The 22,489-nt window shown below is 44.2% G+C and overlaps 2 protein-coding genes across 9 annotated transcripts in view; one reads left to right on the top strand and one right to left on the bottom strand.

Moving 5' to 3' along the window:
- Positions 1–1,369, bottom strand: part of Pp2C1 (protein phosphatase 2C) — a 53,120-nt gene extending 51,751 nt beyond the window's left edge. For 4 of the 5 annotated variants that reach the window (XM_075684323.1, XM_075684326.1, XM_075684324.1 and 1 more), the window contains exon 1: positions 688–1,288. In XM_075684323.1, the coding sequence (XP_075540438.1) occupies positions 688–1,222 (535 nt within the window). In that variant the 5' untranslated portion in view covers positions 1,223–1,288. The other variant, XM_075684327.1, reaches the window with a different exon arrangement.
- A 698-nt stretch (positions 1,370–2,067) lies between these two features.
- The window catches only part of LOC142575191 (cytospin-A-like), a 148,229-nt gene continuing 127,807 nt past the window's right edge, over positions 2,068–22,489 (top strand). For 2 of the 4 annotated variants that reach the window (XM_075684315.1, XM_075684318.1), the window contains exons 1-3: positions 3,036–3,570; positions 14,290–14,541; positions 18,240–18,382. In XM_075684315.1, coding sequence (XP_075540430.1) covers positions 14,339–14,541; positions 18,240–18,382 — 346 coding nt within the window. In that variant the 5' untranslated portion in view covers positions 3,036–3,570; positions 14,290–14,338. Of the gene's footprint in view, positions 2,157–3,035; positions 3,571–4,775; positions 4,822–14,289; positions 14,542–18,239; positions 18,383–22,489 lie in introns of those variants that run through there. The other 2 variants (XM_075684316.1, XM_075684317.1) reach the window with 2 other exon arrangements.

Raw genomic sequence — 22,489 nt, forward strand, 5'->3', positions numbered from 1 at the left:
CACGGAAGCAAAGCAGGTACGTGCTACCCATCAACTAGAAAAGCGCCCCGCGACTTCTACAAGACCAGTCAGAACCTTGCCTTAGATTAAACTAAAGAACAGCGTACCAGCATGCAAGCACAATGACTGACAATACTTCATTTTCTACTTCAAGCGAAGCTTTCCTTTTCTTAAGATTAGCAGTAAGCAGATAGATGCCCGTGGAAAATGATGCTCTATTGTTAGTGCCGTTAATGTGAAGCCGACCACACTGTGTGGTCGGGCCGGCAGTAAACAAGATCAGTAAAGCAGATACCGTGAAGTTAACCGCAGTAACTAAAACGCTCGGCTTTGCTATGCCGGTGTCCCACGTCCACTTTTGCCCGATCCGGATCGAAATTCTCGACCGCGATTGGCTCGCTCGTGCAACGTGCGCAAAGGAACCAATCGCGACTGAGAAATTCGATCCTGATCGGGCTTGATCGCGATCAAAAGTGCACCGTGCGATACCCGTAGTACTTACGATTGAACAGCCCACCTGCTGAACAAATACTAGGCCTAGCGCTCAATGGGCGAGTTGCATCACGGGTAACGCCGCTGCCTGAAAGGCCGAACTCGCTTCCCGTGACCCAGCAGCGGCGGCAGCCCGTTCGTGTCTAATGGATGTGGCCGTGGACACTAGGAAAATACACAACACGGAACACTCACCAACTTCCTTCCACATGCCAAGATGTGTTGTGAGGAAGCCGTGCTTGATGGCACGCAACACGTGCTCATCGTTATTTGACCAAAAGTCGCTTTGTTTCACAATAGCGTCGAGCAGATGCTCCTTAGCGTAAAGCGCGGCTTCGCGACCGCCGTGACCATCGAAGATACCGAAGTAAGCGTATTCCAGGTCTGTCTTGTCCTTGGTCTGCTGATAAGCGACGACGAAGGCATCTTCCATATATTTACGGCCACCCTGGTTACAGTGTCCGGTGACTCGCAGATTTAAACCTATCATCGCGGCGATCTCACTGCATAGACACACACCTTGCCTGACCACCGCACGTTGCACTTTCCTACTCGCAAAACTTGGCCACCAAACCACACATTCACTTGGTTTCAATGTTGATGCGGTCTGCCGCCTGCCTGCCGCAGTCGCGCCAGCTTCGCACAGATTCCGATTGCACCACCGCGAGGCAGGCTGAGACAAGCTTCCCACCACCGGCGCCTTCTCGCCTGTCTGGCGCACGCTATTCATCCATTTGCTACCATCGCCCTCGCGCGGCCGCTGCGAGAGCAGCGGCAGCCGCGAACTTGTCGCCTTCGTCACTCACCTCTCCGCTCTCTCGCTCACTGTCAGAGTCAGAGCGTGATTGGCTTCAGTCTGCTGTGACGCAACCTTGCTGTTTTCCCGTTTTCATCTGACGTTAGCTAAAACCAGTTTGTAGGAAAGTATAGAAGGGCCTTGGTAATAGACATCTGGTAGCATATGGTCAGATAAAAATGCCAAGGGCGGACAGACGGCGTGTGAAGACAAGAAACGGGCGTGTGTTCACATGCCGGGCTGCCGGGCATGAAAACGGCCGGAACGTGGCAAAAGATTTGCGAGTTTCGGCTTCGATTGAAAATAATGGTAACCCCCGACGTCAGTCGGCGAGCGCTTCAGATAACGAGGGAAGCTCGACCATACGAGTCGCTACTGACTGAAACTCATTGAAAGCAAAATTATAGCAGTTGACTTATATTGCAAGCAGCCTATATAATTTAATTATTAGTTAAAAATGTCAGTTTGATTAACTTACAATGTTAGCGCAAAAATTTATGATAAGTTTGCAGAGTGTATTGAGAAATCGATTGGTTTCCGTGAAGGTAGCAGTTTTCGGTTTAGTATATTTATTGGAAATCATATAAAGCGAGCGAGATTTGGAAATGTATTACGTGATTACGCTGTCGCAAGCAACGTTACTGCCTCCATAGAATTTCGTACTTTACCATCATACGACAAAGTCTCAAATTAAATATTTGCGTAGCAAGCGAAACCGAGCGCGCGACGGGGGGGCCTCGACCGTTATTTCGAATGTACCGCTGACTGCCGCTACATTGCAGCTTACGCCGGCCAACAGTGCCCCTAGCTTTACGCAATTTGCCGTGCGCTCTCTCTCGTCTTTTGTGGTCCCATATCACTACAACAGGTAATTAAGTTACCTTTTTAAACATTGGAAGTCAATAATGTCTTGTTCGACCGATGTTTTGCAGTGTAGCGTGGCAGCGTTATGGGCATTCTATCACGCGGGACGCCGGCATATGAGTGGTCTATGTGTTTCGAAAAGCAAGCCGTGGGATCCACAGCCCTTGCAAACAGCGTGTTTAGGAGATGCCGGTGAATGTACCTGAACTGTGTCGTCGAAGATGGTTGGGGTTCTTGCGATTGCCTCGATCTGCTGTATTTACGCTCCCTATAAAGATGGACGCGTTCCGCCGTCGCCGAAGGGGTTGGTTATCCCTTTGCCGTGCTGCTCTATTCTCTTCACGATAGTTCTGGGCGAGGAATTAAGCTTGAAATGTCTGCAACAAATTTCTCAATTAATTGTAGGCCTTACAACTCCTGATGAGCTTGAGTTCGATCAAACGCGACCACACCTGCTCGAATGGACAAAACTGTCGAACTGAACGCCGCGCGCGATGTCCGGTGGGGGAGGAGTGCATCGAGGCACCCTAGGCCAACGTTACTATATAATATAGACCATAGAGTTTGGAAACTCTATGATATAGACTGTTACTAATCTAGTCTATATAGTAACGTCGCCCATAGAGTTTCTCACTATGTAGTGAGAAACTCTATGTATACCGTCATTCCCATGACGGCACGAAAAATCTGTGTGCCTCCTGGAGTAAAAACTTTTTTCTTTAAGAAACTCCCATAGACGGTGGCGCCAGATTACCCTCTAGGTGTTATAGTGAGAAACTCTATGGTGCCTGCAGTGCATAAAATAGACTGATGATGATGATGCAGAATGGGCAGATAATCTGTATATGCTGTATATATGTGTACTTTTTTTCGTTAAGGTATCACGTAAGTAACAGCGCCAAGTGTCATGTTGAACGATCCGTACGATAAAATGCGGTCTTGCTGCGAAATTTGAGCAAACACATATTAAGTGCAAATCCTTTTTTTTTTATTAACGCTTTCAATCGGAGCGCCAATGAGGCTATAGCGGCTAGAGGTTCAGTCACTAGGCTTACCGAACTTTTTTGTTTGTTTTGCTCGCGTATTAGCAGTAGTGCCCAATCTCAAAAGTGTGAAGTATTACGTTTGAACTGTGCTACATTGCTTCCGGGAATACCGAATGCATTGTCGAGACGGCCGCGAGCTTTGGCCTGCGGCGTCTACTGTCCGACTGCATGTTTGATAATTGCTGCTGCTTGTGCCCGGCCGGACAAAACGGTTCGGAGTCGTGAGCCTTCAACGTCTGCTGCTGGTGCACTGCCGCCGATGACCCATTTAAGCGTCTTCAAGCTGATATTTATGTTGACAGCTTGCTGCATCTAGCTGGCGCCTCTAGGGCCGCTTCGAACCTGGCCTGACACTTTGCATCCGTTGCCGACGTGAGCTGCGTCCCTGGTGCAGGGACAAACTTTCTAGTTTCTTTTTCTTGATGAGCCGTTAACGTTCGCTCGGGACTACCCCAAGCAAATGAATGCATGCTGTACGGGAGCTGTTGCATGGTTGCTTTTGCATGTAGTAGCATGTGCGAAGCATCTGTGTTTGTGGACTGAGCTTGTTGCATTTTCTCGGTGATTCGAGCGAACTAGCGCTGACCAATTTCAAAACAGACTGGACGGTTTATCGAGCGTCGGCTTTGAACCTGGCAGCCACATTGTAGTGTTGGCGTCGTATGATAAATGGGGCACAACCGCACCCAGCTACTGCGGTTCTTGTGAAGTGTAATGTATTGTTTTTTTTTTTTTTGCCATGTGAGGCGCATCGCAGGCGACAAACTGGTAGCGCATTCTGCCTGTGCAAATATTCAAAATATTATGAGTATACTTCTCTGTGTATACTTCAAGTGAGTTCGATTTGCAGTTTGCAGGGAATTACTGGTGCATACTAGTGCATGTAAAAATACCGAACAGAGAATGTTTCGCAAATGTGTATGCGTTCGGCTGAGTACACCTACCCATTTGTGCCACGAACATTATGAAGAGCTCACTTACCGTGCCCGACTTGCAGTCAAGGGCACAGGGCTGTTCTGGGAAAGAAATCTTCGTGCATTACATCATATGCTAATCGCAATATTCTGCGGAATGTGCAACAGAACTGGTTTTGGGCCGAACTGTCCGCTTTCCTTGTACCAAATTTCATATTAAGTTACTGTTGCAAAAGTGCAAAAAAGCTTGTAGTGCTTTTGTTTGAGTAACTGCATGTTGATACTCTAATCTGAATGAAGAGAACAAAAAGTGTCGGTTATTAACATGCATGTTAATGTCACCTTAACACGCTTGCATTCTTTTTGCATCATTTGCCTAATCAGATATTCACCCTGCATTAGGATAGCATGTGGTAACTGAGCTGCTTCAATGCCTTTGTCAGGGGGATTGAGAAGAACGTGCCATGTGCAAGGGCTGAACTGTGGTCATTATGTGTTTCTTGGTGCATTGATTGGTTGGCCAGAATGCATGTGGGGGCCAGTTGCCCCTTTCTCTCCGTCTGCCTTTTTCTTGCGGGACCACTGTTCTCTTGTGTATGCAGTACCCCTCAGTGAAAGACTGTTTCACTTTAACAACTACTTTTGCAAATTTTTTTTTCACAGCGATTTTCCAGACAAATGCCACTTGATCCAGCAGTTATTCTTGCCTGTGAGCCTCTTGTTTTGCTTTCCCAAACATTTTGGTTATTCATAAACTTGTGGGTCCCTCAAATTCAATTGCACAAGGAACTTGTCATTGTTTACATGAACTGTTGTATATCCCTCATTCTTGCTCATTTTCTTGTCTGCAAGGTAAAAAAAAAAAAAGCTATTTACCTCTTGTATGTTAAGCTTTTTACAGCTGATTCTTACATTTACCATATGTTCTGCATAGGTCTGAATCAACACACCGACTAGCAGAGACAGTAATTGTTTTGCATACGGTTGAACAAATTGATATGCAGTAGCTTTAAATGTCACAATGTCACTGAATATGTGGCAATAGTTATCAGTGGAAGAGACTTACATATGGTAGTCGCAGTCTGCTAGCCTAATCGGATGCCAGCTGTGTGTGAATGACAAACACACCTTGTTTAGTGTATATCTAATTTTCATGCTGTTGTCTTGAGATGTTCATTGCTTGAAGTTTTCCACTTCAGACCATGTGGATATAATTGTAGCTAGCATTGATTTGTTTTGCACTGCTTTTTGATGCTGCAGTTGTAAAATAATAATAGAGAACAGCTACTTTTGCTTTTCATCTTGCTACATTCTCTATATTATCAGAAAAAACTGCACAATAATACTTATGCAAGCAACATGGGCTCCTTATAATACAGTCAATTTCATCCAGATGTTCACGTGAACTTGCTGACAGTAGTCATCTTAATGTTCATGTATACTTGTAAAGTACTTTTTGTACTGGATAGGTATTTATTGCATTCGATGGTGTTCATTACATGGGTTACAAAAGGAAATAATTAATTCACTCTAGATTACCCTTAATTGATAGATTACCTTTCTAGATACCTTGCAATGTTTGTTCTATGCCAAGAGATGACTTAGTTACAGAAAAAAATGCAACTGGAGGGGCTGCATAATTATTACACCATTTGACTCTCCACTGAGAAGTGAAGAATGCTACGTAGAAACCTTAAGTGGGTGTTGGAAATCTCCCAGGCCATAATTTGTCAGTTACAACTGCCATCTTCGAGTCAGAGATCCACTCTCCCACAAATAGTATGGACAAAGTAGTTATGAGAGGTAGCATCAGTGAGTTCTGCAGGAAAAATTCTGTAATACTGGCCAAAATGAGTTTTATTTTATGCTGAGATGCAGCATAATTAGCTGTTCTACGGACAGTAACTTACCAGTATTAAATGGGACAATGTACGTAATGGAAGCTATTTCTATATTTTTGCATTTGTGGCATCATTTGCAACAGCTCTAAACCGTATAAAAGTGAGGCTTCGGTCTACTTGGAGAGCTAACCTATTCCTTTAGCCTGGCTCCATATCTCCAGAAAGCTCAACCTCCATTCCACATCAAGGAAAATTATAATGACTTGTTCACCTCTGTATGTGGCTACGAGGAGTACATTCATACAGAAAACTAGGAAATGTTAATTGGTTTTGTCACCTATCCACAACTGAAGACTCGCTACAGGATATAAAAATCACTATATGTTTTATGTATCACATGCAACACTGGGGAGGCTAGCAACACTTCTGTGGTGGCTGTGTTTGTACAAACAAATGATTAGGTGATTTTTGCCAGCAATTATGTGAAACATTTCATTTAGGCTGAGTAATAAATGAGAAAAAAAGTTTTAATCCTCATTAATTTTGATTTTCATTGATGTCTTTTTTGTTGCTTTCCGTGAGCTGCACATGCTTGTGCGAGTATAGCTTTTGGCGTGCAGCGAAGTATACAATGGCCGATAGCTGTACCTACGTTGTTGTGTTGCATGCAATCTCGGAAACCTGATATGATGTTCAAAAGGCTGCACAAAGCTAAAGTGAGGCAAATTTTCAATTGGCGATAAAAAAATGAAGAGAGAAACCATGCTAGAACCCATCTTATGTTGACTGTCACTGGTAACGTGATTAGCATTTGAGCAACATAGCGACACACCATATTCCTGAAGTCATGTTTGTTTAACATCTGTAGTGGTCATTCTGAGACTCCCATTGCTTTGGCTATATGCGACATACTCCGGTATTATGCCACTTTGCTGTGGCACTCGCTTGTCAAGGTTGCCCATGAGTCTGGTGGCATGACGACTGCATGATGTCGATGCAGTGACGATGATTGAATGATAATGAAGGAATGGCATGAATGGAAAAATAAAGGCGGTATGGCGATGACAATGAGGTGATGATTCTTAAATGATGACGATGGTATAATGACTACAACTGGATGATGAAGCCAAAATGATGACAATGGTGCGGCCATGATGGCATGACAATGGATGCATGATAGAGACTGTCTGATAATGATGATGATAATGGCTTGATGATAATGACAATGATGATAATGGCTTGAAAACGGCGGCATGATCGGGGTTGTATAACAACATGATTATGGTAGAATGATGAAAAAGGAATGACGTACATGGATCGATGAAAGCGGTAGGACGACGACAGCATGATGACAATGGGATGACGTTACAGAAGTGATGACAATGGTAAAACGATAGCATAATGATGGTGGCATGACAAAAGTGGCATGATGATGACTGTATTGTGAAGCCTGTATGACGAAAATGACGTGACAACCATGGCGTGGCAATGACTGCTTGACAAGAATTGGATGATGAAGCTGGAATGATGACAATGGCACGACCACGACGGTGTGACGACAGTCTGACAATGGATGCGTAATAGTGACTGTCAGGTGATGGTGCAATGATGACGATGGCATTACAGTGGTAGCACAATCATGATGAAATGACGACACCATGAACACAATAAAATAATGAAGGAGGATTGATGTACCATGAGGTGTTACATCCTCAATGACATGACGGCAATAGTTTGACGATAATTGTGTGATGACACTGGCTTTACGAGAGTCTGTTGACAAAGTCGTAATGACAATAGAATCACTGGGACGGTATCACAATGATGGTATGGCAACCTATGCAAATGACAACGGCATTGTGACAATCCTATGACGTCGACTGATGATGGCATGACAACTGCATGAGGACAGTGGGATTGCATGACGACAATGGTGTGCCAATGACTGTATGATGACGATGGCATGACGAGAGCCGGATGATGGAGCTGGAACGAGCACAATGCAATGACCATGATGGTATCACAACCAGGAGCACATACCTAGTGGTTCAAGCTATTGAACGGCTTGGGCTACTGGGTCGCCGTAGGTGTTACGGCATGACGAGTGTCGGATCACAAAGCTTACATCATGACCAGATCATGGCATCACGACCACAAGGACATACCTATAGTCGGGAACAATGCGGATGCACATGAGCCTCCACCAATGGGCACGGACTCTAGAATGAGCCAGACGGCCAGTGATCCTGCCAATGGAAAAGATGGCCACCCGCGCTTCGAACTGGGCCGAAGCGAGTCAGTCGTGTGCATCTGCCCCTCATCACAGTGAATTGCAGCGCACTTCGCTGACTCTACGCAAACTGGCGAGACTGCAGGCTTGCAAAAATAAAAAAAAAATAAAATAAAGAAAACTATTTCATTCTTGAAAATAAGTTTGTGAAAACACAAAACAAAAAATAACTCTTATGCTGTTTAAAACCAAGAGTATTTATTTAAAATGATGAGTGAAACATTTCTGTACTTTTCCTGCCTCAATTGTCTTCTCGCCCCAGGTTTGGAATGGTTTGGATAAATACGTTGTTTTTTTTAAATGCTTGTTAAATAGCAACTGATTTATTTTGAGCTCGGAAAACGAGCATTAAATGTGCCGTGCACATGTAAATCAGCGCAAAAGCCATGCAGAGCTTTCTTTTGACCCTTGCAATGAAGCTAAAGAGCAGATGACGTGCAGCGTTGTAGAAGGCACAGGGTTTTTCTTTTGCGATCTGGCAATGGCTGTAGCATTCCAATCGCGAGAGCTCTTCAAAACCAGCCATCAAAATACAAAAGTCTTTATTTGTACCGAAAATTATGCATTCTAGAAGCATGGTCTTTTGAGCGAGACTATTTTAGTCGCGGAGGCAATCGGTTGTCACGCTTTGGTCATATGGCCGGGGCCTCCGCTTTTTTCTAAAGTTGTACCCGACAATAGGGGCCCAAGCTGGTAGACCATTTGGGCCACTGGGTCGGCTTAAGAGCATAGATTGAACGAACGAATGAACTACAGACAGACAGACAGGTGCACGCACGCTTAAATCAGAATTTGGAGATATCAGAATGAGCATATCATAGTTGTGGGCCAACAGGATATATATACATATGCATTTGGTGTTTCTTTGAGTAGTGATATTCTATCAGAAGACATTGTAAATTGGCCGTATGTAACGGTGCTCTGCAGCATACTTTGGTGTCAGTCTCATGCTTCTGGTGAAAGTGTCTTTAACAGCTTTTGAGCATTATGTAGCTCTTATCCAGTTGGCCACATATTCCATGCTTGTAACAGTCAGGGAGCTGGTGCTGCCTTTTCTTAATATCTAGTTGCTTCTAAATCTCGTATGGAATGCTTGAAGATCTGTGATGTATGATTAATGTGTGTTACTTCAAGTGAGTACCGTTGAAGTGTTATGTGGGTGGAACAAATGTGTTGGGGTGCACAGAGCATTGCGTACATGAAAGTGGACGTGTTGGCGACATATGCCTTCTGTGGAGTAGCAGACGAATCCACTGAACACATGATTCTTGAGCATCTATGAATTTCCCCCCATGCCTTGCATCATTGCTTCAGAAGAGAAAGTTTTAATTCAGAGCTGAGCCGAAAGTTAGGAGTCTGTGGGAGTTGCCGCTAAAATTGGTGGTGCATAGCGCAGTGTAGCATGGACGTTAGCATAAAGAGAAAACCTTTTTTTTTGTGCATGTGCATGATGTCCCTTATTTTTAAAATTTGTTTTTGCTTCACTGGGCTGAGTTAAATGACAGCCAGCTACAAAAGGTAACTACTGCCAATACTATCACTAGTAACATGGTCGTTAAAGAAAGGTTGCCATGCCACTCGTGACAATATTATATGATCAAGAAATTATCCTAATAATTATCTGCTGAACCTTGATCGCTTCTGGCAATCACTGATGGCATGGTTTCAGACAGGCTAATGCCATCAGAAAATGCGTGTTGTGATGAGACACCACAGTGTTTCAATGGCGACATGCACAATTTCCTTTATAACACTGCTTATTTTGTGTATTCTCTGAGCACTTATGCAAAAGCTTATTTTCTCCATGAGGCAATGAAAACTTGGCATGGCTACAGTGCTTCATGTAGGCTAGGTCCCTACAACATAAAACTATTTGACTCTGTTTTTATTCGAAATCTGCCGTTAGCCCTCCATGATAATCGAAATTTTGAATGGTGGCTTCAATGGTGGCTCTGATCATGAAATAGCTGTGTCATGAACTTTGGAATGACATTACCCTAAAATGTTTATATTTAATACAGGTAAGCCCCGCCCTCCTTACCTCTAAGAAGTAAGAATAGTCATTTTCTTGTTTAGCAATTTATAAACCAAGCTTAGCCACATCAAGCCATTATCGTAATATGTTGGTGCGCACTCGCTTTCATTATCTAGCATAGTCCTACTCTCTTGGTGGTGGTCGTACACTGCAACTGTGCCTTCATGAACAACACTTTCACTGGCAAAGTTGCTGAAGCTCATGTGTTACACGGATAGATGATTCATCTACTTGTGACCGTTCCTGTTCTTCTCTGCGCCTTTAATACCCTGACAAACTGGAAGCCAAAACGCATAACAAGACAAGATGAGGGGATGCTTGTGCAATGCACAGATTCACTCTAATACTCTTTCAATGTGCTGTGCTGGCACTATGATACCCGAACTTGTATAAACCTGAGGCAGCTCTGTTTACCCACTATATAGGCAGACTTCACAGTTTGCACCTCGGGAGGGCACTTCGTGAGCAGCAAGATGCCATCTGAGCAGCTCTTGATGCAATTCACTGTCATCTTTCAGCACTCAGGCTCTGTCCTTCCCCATCAAGATCACAGCATCATCACAGTATCACTGCAAATTCACCGCAGAGACACCCTTAATGATAATACAGCTCACTGCATTTACACGGATGCTGCTATTTCACAGAATTGCACCAGTACCACCTGGACAAACAGTGACGGTAGCAACACAACAACAACTACCTATGGCACACCATTAAGAATGACCAGTGCAGAGCTACAAGCGATTCTAGAGATTGTCCATGCAGCCAGAAATGGTCGCCTCGAACATCGCAGCCCTCTGCACATATACAAAGATTCGCAAGATGCCGTTTGCAAACTAAGACTGACACACACCCGCTGGCAACCGCCATCCACGGAGAAGCAACATCTACGGCACAAGGAAACTGAGCTGGACATTCATTGGATACAGAGGCATATGGGTGGATGATAGAATGAGGAAGTGGATGCAGTTGATGGGGATCAAATTTACTCCCCCCCCCCCAATCTCCTTGCCCCACTTCTGTTGCAGCCAGATTGGCAGAAGATGTAGATGCTGTTGATGCTCACCTACAGCTCTGACAGCATAGAAAGCTTGCTTCTATGCTTTTTCCCGAGGTTAATGACCCCTTTCCTTCTTGCTTTCATGCTGGAAACGCATGACACTCCGTCTTCTATGCACCGGCATGACAGTCACATCTGAGTTGAGAGCCCAATACCTCGACAAGTTGCTGGACCCAGCCTGTGAAACTTGCGACACTAGTGAGCCAGCCACAGCACACAATCTGCTATGGACATGTTTTGTCCTATCCTCACTGCGAAGAATCTGCCTTGCTGGGCTACAGAGCTCAGTCGTTACGCACGCACGCACGCACACACACACACACACACACACACACACACACACACACACCTGTCTGTCAATATTTGGGGTTTAGTTATTATGCAGCTTAGCCACACATATTATGGCAATGGCCAGACTTACCACAGCTTGCCCATAACACATGTTTACATTATTTGTAAGCAGCAAGAGCAAAGCATCACTACTTGTTGCTGGGCTAGTTTGCTCATACTTACGGTGTGATAGGGCACAAAATAATGTGAAGTAAGAACAGGACAGGAATGAGCGTTACTCACAACCACGTTTGTTCAGATGAAATAGGTTGTTTTTATATTCTTCCTTTCTTTCTTTTTTTGTTTTTTGTTTCTTTATTTCCTTAAAGACCCCACACAGGGTTAATACATACACTTTGTAAGGGGTGGGATTACAACAATAGCTAAACAATATTAGTTAAGGTGAGAGAATCACTGACACTTCTTCCGTGAATGTAGATGTATTGCTGATGGCAGTGATGTTGTAAGGGAAGCCTTTCCACCCTGCAACTACACGAGGGGAAAAGGAAGCCGGAAATGTCAGTGTGCACTTTAGGGCAGGCAACACTCAATTAATGGCCTATGCGACATGATATTAATGCCGGTGGTGAAATGTATGATGCAAGGGTGAGAGGACTGTAAAGATAACTGTGAAGTAATGATATTCATGCTGGTGGGGAAATAGGTGGTGAAAGAGTGAGATTGACTGTGAAGATATCTGTGAAATAATGATAGGTTGGCGATGCGACGGCAATACAAAAGTGTTGGTAAACTGGAGTGTGCTTTAATGATGATATGCTGATGCCGTAAGAATATGCTGAGTGAATGAACCTAGTAATGTGAGTCTGTAAGGCTTCAAGGGCGTTACGGAAACGTCATGGGGGCACCAGATGGCAGAAACATACTGAAGTTTGGGCCTGATGAACAGTTTGTATTGTAGTAGTTTTACGTGGACAGGAGCATATTGTAAGGGATGTTTAAAAAAAACGAGCTTTTTGTTAGCATATGTTACAACATTATTCCGTTATTCAGATGCAAACACCAGTCAAGGTTGTGAGAAATAATGATGCCTAGGTATTTGAAAACTAACTGATTCAATATGCTTGCTATCTATTACATATGAGAATATGAGGGGATTGTGATCGTGGGTTATTGACATATTTTTTCCTTTCTTTGTTTCTTTGTTTTTTCTTTATTTCCTTAAATATAGCATTAGCTAGTCATCACACCAATTTTGAATATTGTTTAGGTAATTCTGAAGCAAGATTTGGTCACTGATGTTAGTTATAGGTCACTGATCTTAGATGATGTTAGTTTCGCAACCTATTAGACTATAATAAGGTCAACGCAATCCAATCATTTTTGTACAGTGTTTCACAAGTGGAGCTTGCTGCTCTGCATTACATTGTTGAGCTGTCCATGAGCAAAAATTTGCACTTGTAACCTTTTGTTCATGTGCAGTGATGCAAAGTGTGTAATCTGAAAAAAACTTATAGAGGTATAGAATAAGGAACATAACAGCAGCACTATGTTTCTGCAATCACATAGCATTGGAGACCACTGCAAGCATACCGCTGTTCATATCTTCATGGCAGAATGTTCATCAACTTTGTGATGACCAGCTATTGCATTGCACCTCAAAAGGGCTGGAGCATTTGTGTTGCAAAAATGTTTTTCTTTTGGTACAAATTTTTGTTTAAGCTATTTGTTTAAGCTAAGTACAATTTTTGTTTAAGTGCATTGCAGAAAAGGCAAAATGCAAAAAAAAAATTATAACCGGGGGAATATTCATGGACAGCTTTGTGATTGAAATTGAGGACAGTGGCGCAGTAATGCTCAATGTTCTCCTTTGCTGCCACAGACATCGCATGCAGCACTGTTGGTCATTAAATTTAGTGTAGTATAAGCCCTTGTGAAGGCAACTGCCAACCACAGCTGACACAGAAGCAATGCGTCATGTCGATGAAGCTTGGGTGGTGGTGTGAGCTGCAGTGAAGGCTGTAGTTCATGTACTTTGGTTTGCCTTATATTTGGGTTGTTCCACTCTGCTAATCAGTGTGTTTGTGCCAGATGGCGAAGCTGCCGTGCAGCATTTGCCCTGGAAAGGGGAACTCTCTGGTCTTTTTGAGATGGCACTTGAGCAACTTTGTCTGCGTAATCATTACCACTGACTCTGCAACTTCCAGGTAAAGACTGAAAAGACATTTAGTGGCCTTTTTATTTGACGTTGTGGTGAAGTTTGACAATTTCGTACGCCAGCTATTCTTGAACCAGGTCAGAGAACTGATAGGGTACTCCGTAAAACCAGCACTGGCAATTTACCAGGACTTTCTGTGTCATTAAATTGAAGCACACTGCGCAGAGCCTTGAGTTCCACCCTCGTAGACGCTGTGACATGTGATGTCTTAAATAGCAGCGTTATTCCTCTTGTCATTGTAACTACAACACTGCCAGAAATAGTAGATGTGGTCGAGCCATCGGTATACATGTGTGTGTGTGTGGTTGCTGTAGTTCTCATATCCATAGGAATGTTTTCAACAAAGCTGTGGTTATCAGATTTGTATGTCCCAATGTGTAGGTTTAATTTCTTCTCTGTGTTGCATACCAGAAATTGTGTTGATCTCTCTTCATTCTTGGTGCAGGGCTGGCTCCCCTGTGGCATAGAGGGGGCTCAGAGTGGGCTGTGGCTCGATGATGCGCAATGCTGGGCGCACAGTGGGCGGCACCCTGCGGTCAGCAGGCAACAGTGCCCTGCCCCAGGGGCTGAGTGCCCTGCAGCAGAGAAGCCGTGCTGGTCAGGAAAGCATCTTTGCACCGCTCAAAAAGGACTCTTCTCGCACAGCCAGCACACCGGGCGCAGCACGCACGCGCACAAACAGGCCCATGTCTACCACGTGAGTCTTGTTTATTTAGCCTTCTTGCTAGGGCCCACACAAAAAGTGCTCCAAGTGAAGCCTAGCCTAGCCTAGCCTGTCTGGATGTTGATGCCAAATGCAGCATGCTTGTTTCTGACCTGTGCATTTGTCTCAACAGAATTTTCAGTCTACCACTGGCTTGTTAGTTGTTAAATCTCATGTGGACGTCACGTTTTGCGGTCTAGCTTGTATACAGCTGAACCCACTTATAACAATATTCAATTGCCAAGTAAATTCACTTGTTATAACTGATAATTGTTATAAGCAGGTTGCACAAAAACACAGAGGGAACAAGCATCAAAACATTTTAGTTAGACAGAAAGAAGTACAGTTGAACCCACTCATAGCATTACTGCTTTTAACAATACTCAGATGTAGGTAACAGTGAGCGGCTGCGGGGCTGTGAACTTTTTTGTGTATGTGTCCTGTGATACTATAAACCACTTACTACAATGTTCCTTGGCTGCATTCTTAAATCAGGCTGATGGGTGCCTGCAGCAAAAAAAGAGGAGGCATGCGAAACCCTGAAAAAAAAAAGAAAGAAAAGCAAGCCTCTGCATTTGTTTTTGTGCCACGCACCCCGCATGGCACACCTGCGTTGCACTTGAACCCTCACATGCCTCTCTCTCGTCCTCTTCCACTCCTCTGAAACACAAGTTGACTGCACCGATAGCGTTGACGTCGGAGGGGTGGACGGGAGACTGAAGGGAGGTGTGTGAGGGTGCGACTGCGATGGAAGGCAGTAAGGTGGGTGTGGCAAAGGTGTGCAGCACACAGGCGATGCGGCAATTCCCCCCTGAGGATTTTGTTATTAAGGCGAAAGCCTTATGCATCTCATCAGTCAGTTCAGTTTCAAAGTTCTTGAGTGAAAACGCTTTGATTACATGAAACATACAAAAAGGCTACGAACCCTCCATCTTTGGTGGGAGTTGAACCCTCGACCTTTGGAACTACAGGGATGGCTAACTGAAGTACACTTAGCGAATTAAGAGGATGAGTAAGCAAATTAAGAGGGATGACTAAGTGAAGTAGACTAAGCAAATTAACGGGATGTCTGTTTTTAATGCATTGGCACTTGGGCTTTCACCTTCAAGTTTCTATGGGAAAATGAAAAAGACCCTGTGAATTTTTGTTTGCTTTTACACATGCACCCAGTAGCCAGGTTTAATTGTTATAATTGATAATGCCATATAGGAGCATTATAGTGAGCAGTTTATTTTGCCACAGAACACACAAAACTTAAGAGTGCAATGACTGTTCATTGTTATATCCAATGTATTGTAAAAACCGGTATTGTTATAAGTGAGTTTAACTGTAATAGCATGTTTTGTGTTGAAAGAGAGAGGTGTACTTTACTTTTCAATGACTCTTAGTCCGAGACATTAAGAAATGAGGGATAACTTGGTTCTTGAACCATGCCCGAGCGGCGTCTTCCAAAGATAAACATGACTTAGCTTGTCTTTGCTGTACGAGTTGTTAACCATAGTGACCTCTTTTAATGTCTCCAGCAAGGTTTCAGTTCTGCCTGTCGAAGGTCTGTGGAATAGGGGTAGGTCCCTCTGTCATTGCAGCACAGAATTAAACATTCTATTGGTAAAACTTGTGGCCAGAAAGCAAGAAACACTATAGGGGCAATGACCACGGTTAGCACAGTCAATGATTGTAGAGTCAGAACTGGAGCAGCTTACAGCTGGCTGCTATTTAAACATGATGCAGAAAGTTCTCCATAACCGTATGTAGCATGCTGAGTGTTTTTGAAGAAACTGGACGCATCACATTCAAGGCACACTTAGATAGGGCTATACAGTGAAACCTCGTTAAACCGTAGTTGGCCGGAGCTCGGAAAAAGTACATACTAAATGGTAGTACTGCTTAACCGAAATAGCATGAGATCGCCGACTTACCTGTCAAAAACGGAACTCAGAGAGAGTGCGATGAAAGGGGAAGAAAACATGCAGTATTTAATCACTTCATGCGACAAAAGTGTTATTTTCGTTTGATGCCGCGACGGCCTAGCAGCTACGACAGCGGCCTCAACATTACTGAAGCTGCGAGCCAGCTTTTCAGCCAGCCCCCTCTTCTCGGCAAACACTCGCATGGCAGATTCCTTGTTGGTGTTACATATTCTCTGTGTACGTGCGTGGTAGCGCTGCAGAAGTCGTGGGGCGCCGTGTTCATTGCGGGGTGCTGTTCTCATCGTGATGATTGCACTCGTGAGGCTGATGTAATGCGCAGCTTCTGCCGCTGTCGGGCTTGAATCGCCCGTGCTGTCGCTTTCTGTGTCGTCCCCATCACTGTCACTAGTCGACACTTCGGCAACGACAGAGGCAATGATGGCGAAAAGTCTAACCTTGTAGCTGACATCTCTTCGCGGGCTACCGCTGCTAAGCAGTGCTGCTGAGCAACTTCTTCGCATTCCAAATGCCACACACCGTAGTCAACAGCAGATCCCTGTCACGCACCGACTTCTTAGTGTAGCGTTTGATAGCACAAACATGGCACGAATGATGTCTAATTTTTATTCTATGCTGAGCACCGAGCTTCGGCATGACGTGAGTCCTTGGTTGCACGACACCACAACACTGTCTGGCACGGCGCCGAAATGATGTTGATGTTGATGTGGCTTCACGCGCAAACGCACAGGGTGCTTGGAGGCCATTGTTCCGATCTCTGAGGCTTGTTGTTCTGCGGGGCCGCCCGATGGAGATGACACAACGTCGTGTTTGCGCGACGAAAAATGAAAACACTACGTGTTCACCGATATGTATGCCATACCATAAGCTGGTACGGTTTATACGGGTACAAAACCCATTATTTTCAATGGCCGCTGAGTCGGGGATTTGACATTACTACTTTTAGAACGAAACTACTGTCTAAGCGGGTACGGTTTAACGAAGTTTTACTGTACCAATATAAAGTTCGAGAACACACTAGGCATGTTGAGCTCAGGCAATGCAACAACTAGCGCTTTCAAACGAATTGATAAGGCTGTGCTGTGCATCAGTGGTGATAAGAAAACTATGTAAAAAAAAAAAAGCACAGCAGGCCTTTAATACAACTAGAGTTAAAAAAGAAGCAGTGCAATAGTCCTTTGCTTCAATTTTTGTAGTTGCCTTTGCACCAGATCTGCTTGTACACACTAAGGGTTGCTCAAGAATCTCGTCGAGCTGCTGTGTTCAGAGTGACTTTGCTAAATTTCAACTCCATCTGCTGCATTGGTAGAGGCTGTAACATGCTGATAAAATGTGATAACAAGAAAGAGCATGCCATTTCTCCAACAGCTCATCATTCACTAAATCACTCAGAAGTTGTGATATTTGACACAGACCTTTCAAAAAGCAGGATGTAGAAATCTAGGCAGGCCTAAAAAGGATCAAGGTATGCTGACTGCACATAGCATAGCCTATTTACCAGAAAGTAGAGCACTGAGATCAGAATGCACCGTGGAACATTTGACAGCACAGAACTTCCATTTCAGATATTGAGAGATTGTTTTAATATACCCGACAAATGTTACCTTTTTAATAGTGGGATGAAAAAAGCGAAATTGATGTGCTTCCTTAGCTTTTCTGATGCCTTTAGCACTGTGTTCACAGTGGAGGTACTGCATTGAGGAGGAAACCAGCAGTGATATTTGTGCATGTTGCTGTTTTTTGCTTCCCTCTTCTCTCTTGCAGCCGTTCTGACCCAGTGAACAAGGAGAACATGCTTTCCCGAGGCACCGCTGGTGCCCGAAAGTGTAGCAGCATCAAGTCATCCTCAAGCAAAGACAGCCTGGACTCCAATGGCCAGACAAAAGAGCACAAGAAGCTTCATTCTGGTAGGCACAATTCTGACACTGCAAAGATAGTCTGCTCTTTGGCATTCCGCAGACAGGTGGCACAAGGTTGTACCAAACATAAACAGTCAACATTGTGCTTTCTCGTTGTGCTTTTGCGATGTTGATGGAGCTAAAAGTTCTTTCTACAGTGGAGCATGTACAGCAGGGGAATGTGCAACCCATAATACATTTGGCTCCCAGTACAGTGGAACCCACTTATAACAATATTCAAGTGCCATGAAAATTCCATTGTTGTAACTGACAATTGTTATAATTTGGTCGCATGAAAAAAAAGCAAAATAGAGGGATGGCAGAGCTGTTGCGAGAAAACCATGATGGTGGGGAGGGACACTCACCTTCGTCCATCCGGCTGCTGATCGTGTTTAGTTGTTTACTCTTTTACTCTGCTTCCTGTGTACTCCGACCCAAGCAATTGAGGCCTCTCTATAGCTTTCCGATGCAGAGTCTGTGTTTGTTTGCTTGGCACTGCATTATGCCCTTTTCTTTATATTTAGACACTACTTTTGTTTTGAACCAAGAAGGATTGTCGCTTACTTTAATTTTCAACTCTGGTATACAGGCACACTCAATTTCTTTTAGTTTGTCACGAAACAGCAACAAGCTTTGATTAACTGTATGGGTGAGGTAGGAATTTCTATACATCAGGCCATATTCCTGCAACGTACATATTTATTCAAATCTAGGCTTTTAGTTTTTTCAAATAATCATATACCAAACTCTAGGGTCGGCTTAGATTCAAGGATTTAAAAAGAAATGCACCAGTTTGTAATTGAAAATGATAGATATGGTGCATAGCTAGCACCATCTAAAAAAATCAGTATCGCAACTGCTATTAGCCGCATCAGTAACCAACTAAAGTACGTAAGTGACGACGCTATTTTGACCTGTGTCATATCGGCGTCGGTGTGGCCCATAGCATTGCGTTATTGTAACGGCACCAAACAAGCAATGCCACTATAGTGCCATTTTCAAACGAAAAGTTGTGCTAGCTACAAAGGCATCGTCAAATGTTCAAGCCGGGTGGGACTTCCGTCGATGGAGGAGGCAATGGGGGACGCATGTTGTGTGTGCCGTAACGAGGAGATGACAATGATACGGAAAATAAGCGCGCGATAACAGAGAGGAGCTGTTCACCGAGATTGTACCGCGTTTCGATACATGTGAGCTGTGCTGCACTGTCTGCGCATGCATGGGCGCGCAAGTGTGCGTGTGGTCTCGGCTATAGCGGCGAGGCTAGCAGTGATGATAACGTAGAATGAGCTCGGCATGTTCATATTAAATAAATGCTGTTTTCATTTTGTGAACGCTGTCCTCACTTTTTTGTTCTGCCTACATTCGAGGTAACTTTTTTTATTCTTTCTGTCTTCGGGCATTCGGGGGTTGGCTTAAGTCGGAACCAGCCTAGATTCAAGTAAATATGTTACTACTACAGTTTAAGGGCCCTTGAAATGGTTTGGACAAATTTTATAGATGCGTAGGGTACAGGTACAGCTAATCATTCGCACCACAATTTGTGTGAAGCGTCTCATATTAAGAGAGCTATGGACGATTACAAGTTACCCTCCTCCATAGCCATGCATTTTCTCCTTAACTCGTTCACTGAGTGATCGGGGCTAAGCTCAGTCTTCACTGGCTCTGTGTCAGGATGGCACGTTGTGTCGCCTACTTCCGGTTGTCTAGGAGCAAGTGCGCGAAGCCTCTCCAACCTCTCTGCCAGCAGTATGGCAGTCGACCACAAGCGAGAGCTATCGAAGCAGCAAGCAGCGAAGTGTTGCGAGCATTCTGTCGCAGCGCCGAGCGTCCGGTGTTCCAGTAATTATAGGCGAAAGGGGCGTTTCGAGAAGGTGGGTGGAGGCATAAACTCAAGGTGATGGAATTTTAGCGTAGCTGTACGTGAGGGGCCAGATCGATCTGCATGGTCCAGCCACCTGGTGGCGCAGCGCTTGACCAGCCAAACGAAAAGCTAATATTGCTCTAACGAAGTGTAGAACATATTAAACACTTACAGAAACAATGTGTTCATGATTACACTCCTGCGGAAAATTTACACGAGCAGCAAAGTAGAATAGACTTCGTTACAGCTACTGTAATTGTTCGAGCTTTTGCCACCAGGTGGCTGCACCGTGCAGACCATAGCATAGACCTGCTCATCACTTAAAACAGCACTGTGAAATGGCCAGGCCCAGTCCGCTTCTGCTTACATTTACCCGAATACCGGACACACGAAACACTATTGTGGTGGTAACCTTCGGGCGTAAAGTGACGGTTGCAAACGCGCAAGTCCTGGCGCCGATCGGATAGCGGTAGTCCGAGGTGCTGCAGCTACTCAGCTGGTCTGCGGCCTTGCAGAGGGATGCAATGTCGCAGCTTGACGTATTGCCAGTTACTATGTTTGCGGCCCACAACATAATAAGAGTGAACCATGGTGCTTGCGAGAATAAAGATAGAGGTCAACACTAACTGCTAATCGTCAACATGGAGCACGTTGCAACACTAGCCGACGACACTTGCTTTATGCCCGAAGTGCTTAGTGTAGTGAGAAATTGTCCTTGTGCATTCTCTTTGTTACTTTCTTTTTATAGAATCAAATTAACTATCATTCCAACTATTACGAACAACGTTTATTCACTGTAAAGTTGGAAAAATTATCGATGACTCACCCTGGGCAGCCAGTCGCATAGCTCGCCTTACTAGTGTCATTAGGGCAATTTATATCAAATAGTTATGGGTGGCTGAAAATTCAGCCGTGTGGTGTGCTGCGATCGGCAGCGATATACATTTTGAAAACCTTATAATAAATTACACGCTCTATGCGGAGCACTAGATGCATCAATTAATGATCAGAAGGGTCTACTCTAACGACTCAATACGCTTGTACAAACGTCAAAATTGTTTCAGGGTCCCTTTAAACCTCGATATAATGAACTTAAATATAATGAAATTCTCGATATAACAAAGTATTTAACTGTTCTTAACCTCTTGTCCATAGAACCGTGTCTCCTTATCCATGTATTCAGAACCTCTTGTCTGTGTATTTAAACCTCAATGTAACAAAGTGCGTTTGTGATTTCAATATAACGAAATTTCGCTTCCATTGCAAAGGAATGCCGAGACAACAAATAGAAACTTCTGCGGACACAGATAGTCAAGTGATTGAATTACAAGCGGCTGCTTGCAAACATGCCTCTCAAATCATGTGCTGCGTGACGAGATTGACCACTGAAGTGGAGCCGCATGATGTTCCATATAAAGTGGAAGTGTGATGATATCCTATTGGGCTCCGCACTTTTTGTTCTTTAGCTGTGAGTGAATGTGTGTGAGGGTGAGACAAGAAAGCTGGTGGCGTCACGAGTGCCGCCTTCCGCGCGAGTAGAGGACAAGAGGAGTGGGGTGAAAGTGTGGTAATGCAATCAAGCGCACATGAGGGACGAAGGGGTAAGTTGGCGTGCTCACGATTTCTGGCGTGCGTCTTGGCCGTGGCTGCGAACGACTGTAAGCGTGGCTGAGCGCATACGTAGCCACGCACCCTGCTTTAGAGGTAATCTGTTGCATGTGGAAAGAGTGGGTGTGCCGATACGGGCTGCCATCATGTAAGCTGTCTTCCCGCACATTTAATATTGGAGGTTGCGTAATCTCGACTTTCGGTGACTCGTAGCGAGAGGCAGACAAAGCATTCACTCCCCACTGCCGTTGCTTTTCATGATAGCGTCAACCCAGTGCGGGCAACCCTGTCAGCCACGGTGTGGGAGTGCACGTGAAAGTGTGGCTGGCTTAGCTTAATTCGTACTGCCAATCATTCGTCGCTGACGCCCAAATTCATCAAAATGATTTGTTTTCTTATTTAAACTTGCTTTTTTTGATTGCCCAATAATTTGGAAAATTATGCAGCCACTTTCCATGCAAGAAAAATCGACCGGCGACTACTTATTTGCATAAAAGGTCGAATTTCAATACAACAAAATTTCTATATAACCAAGCAAATTGCTGATTTTACCTGCTTCACTATATAGAGGTTTGACTGTATTCATTTTACCACAGTCAGCTCTAGAATAGCTCAAGATAATATTTGTAGGGATCGATTTATCA

The sequence above is a fragment of the Dermacentor variabilis genome, chromosome 3 (genome assembly GCF_050947875.1).
Source record: "Dermacentor variabilis isolate Ectoservices chromosome 3, ASM5094787v1, whole genome shotgun sequence".
NCBI classification, from domain to species: Eukaryota; Metazoa; Arthropoda; class Arachnida; order Ixodida; family Ixodidae; genus Dermacentor; species Dermacentor variabilis.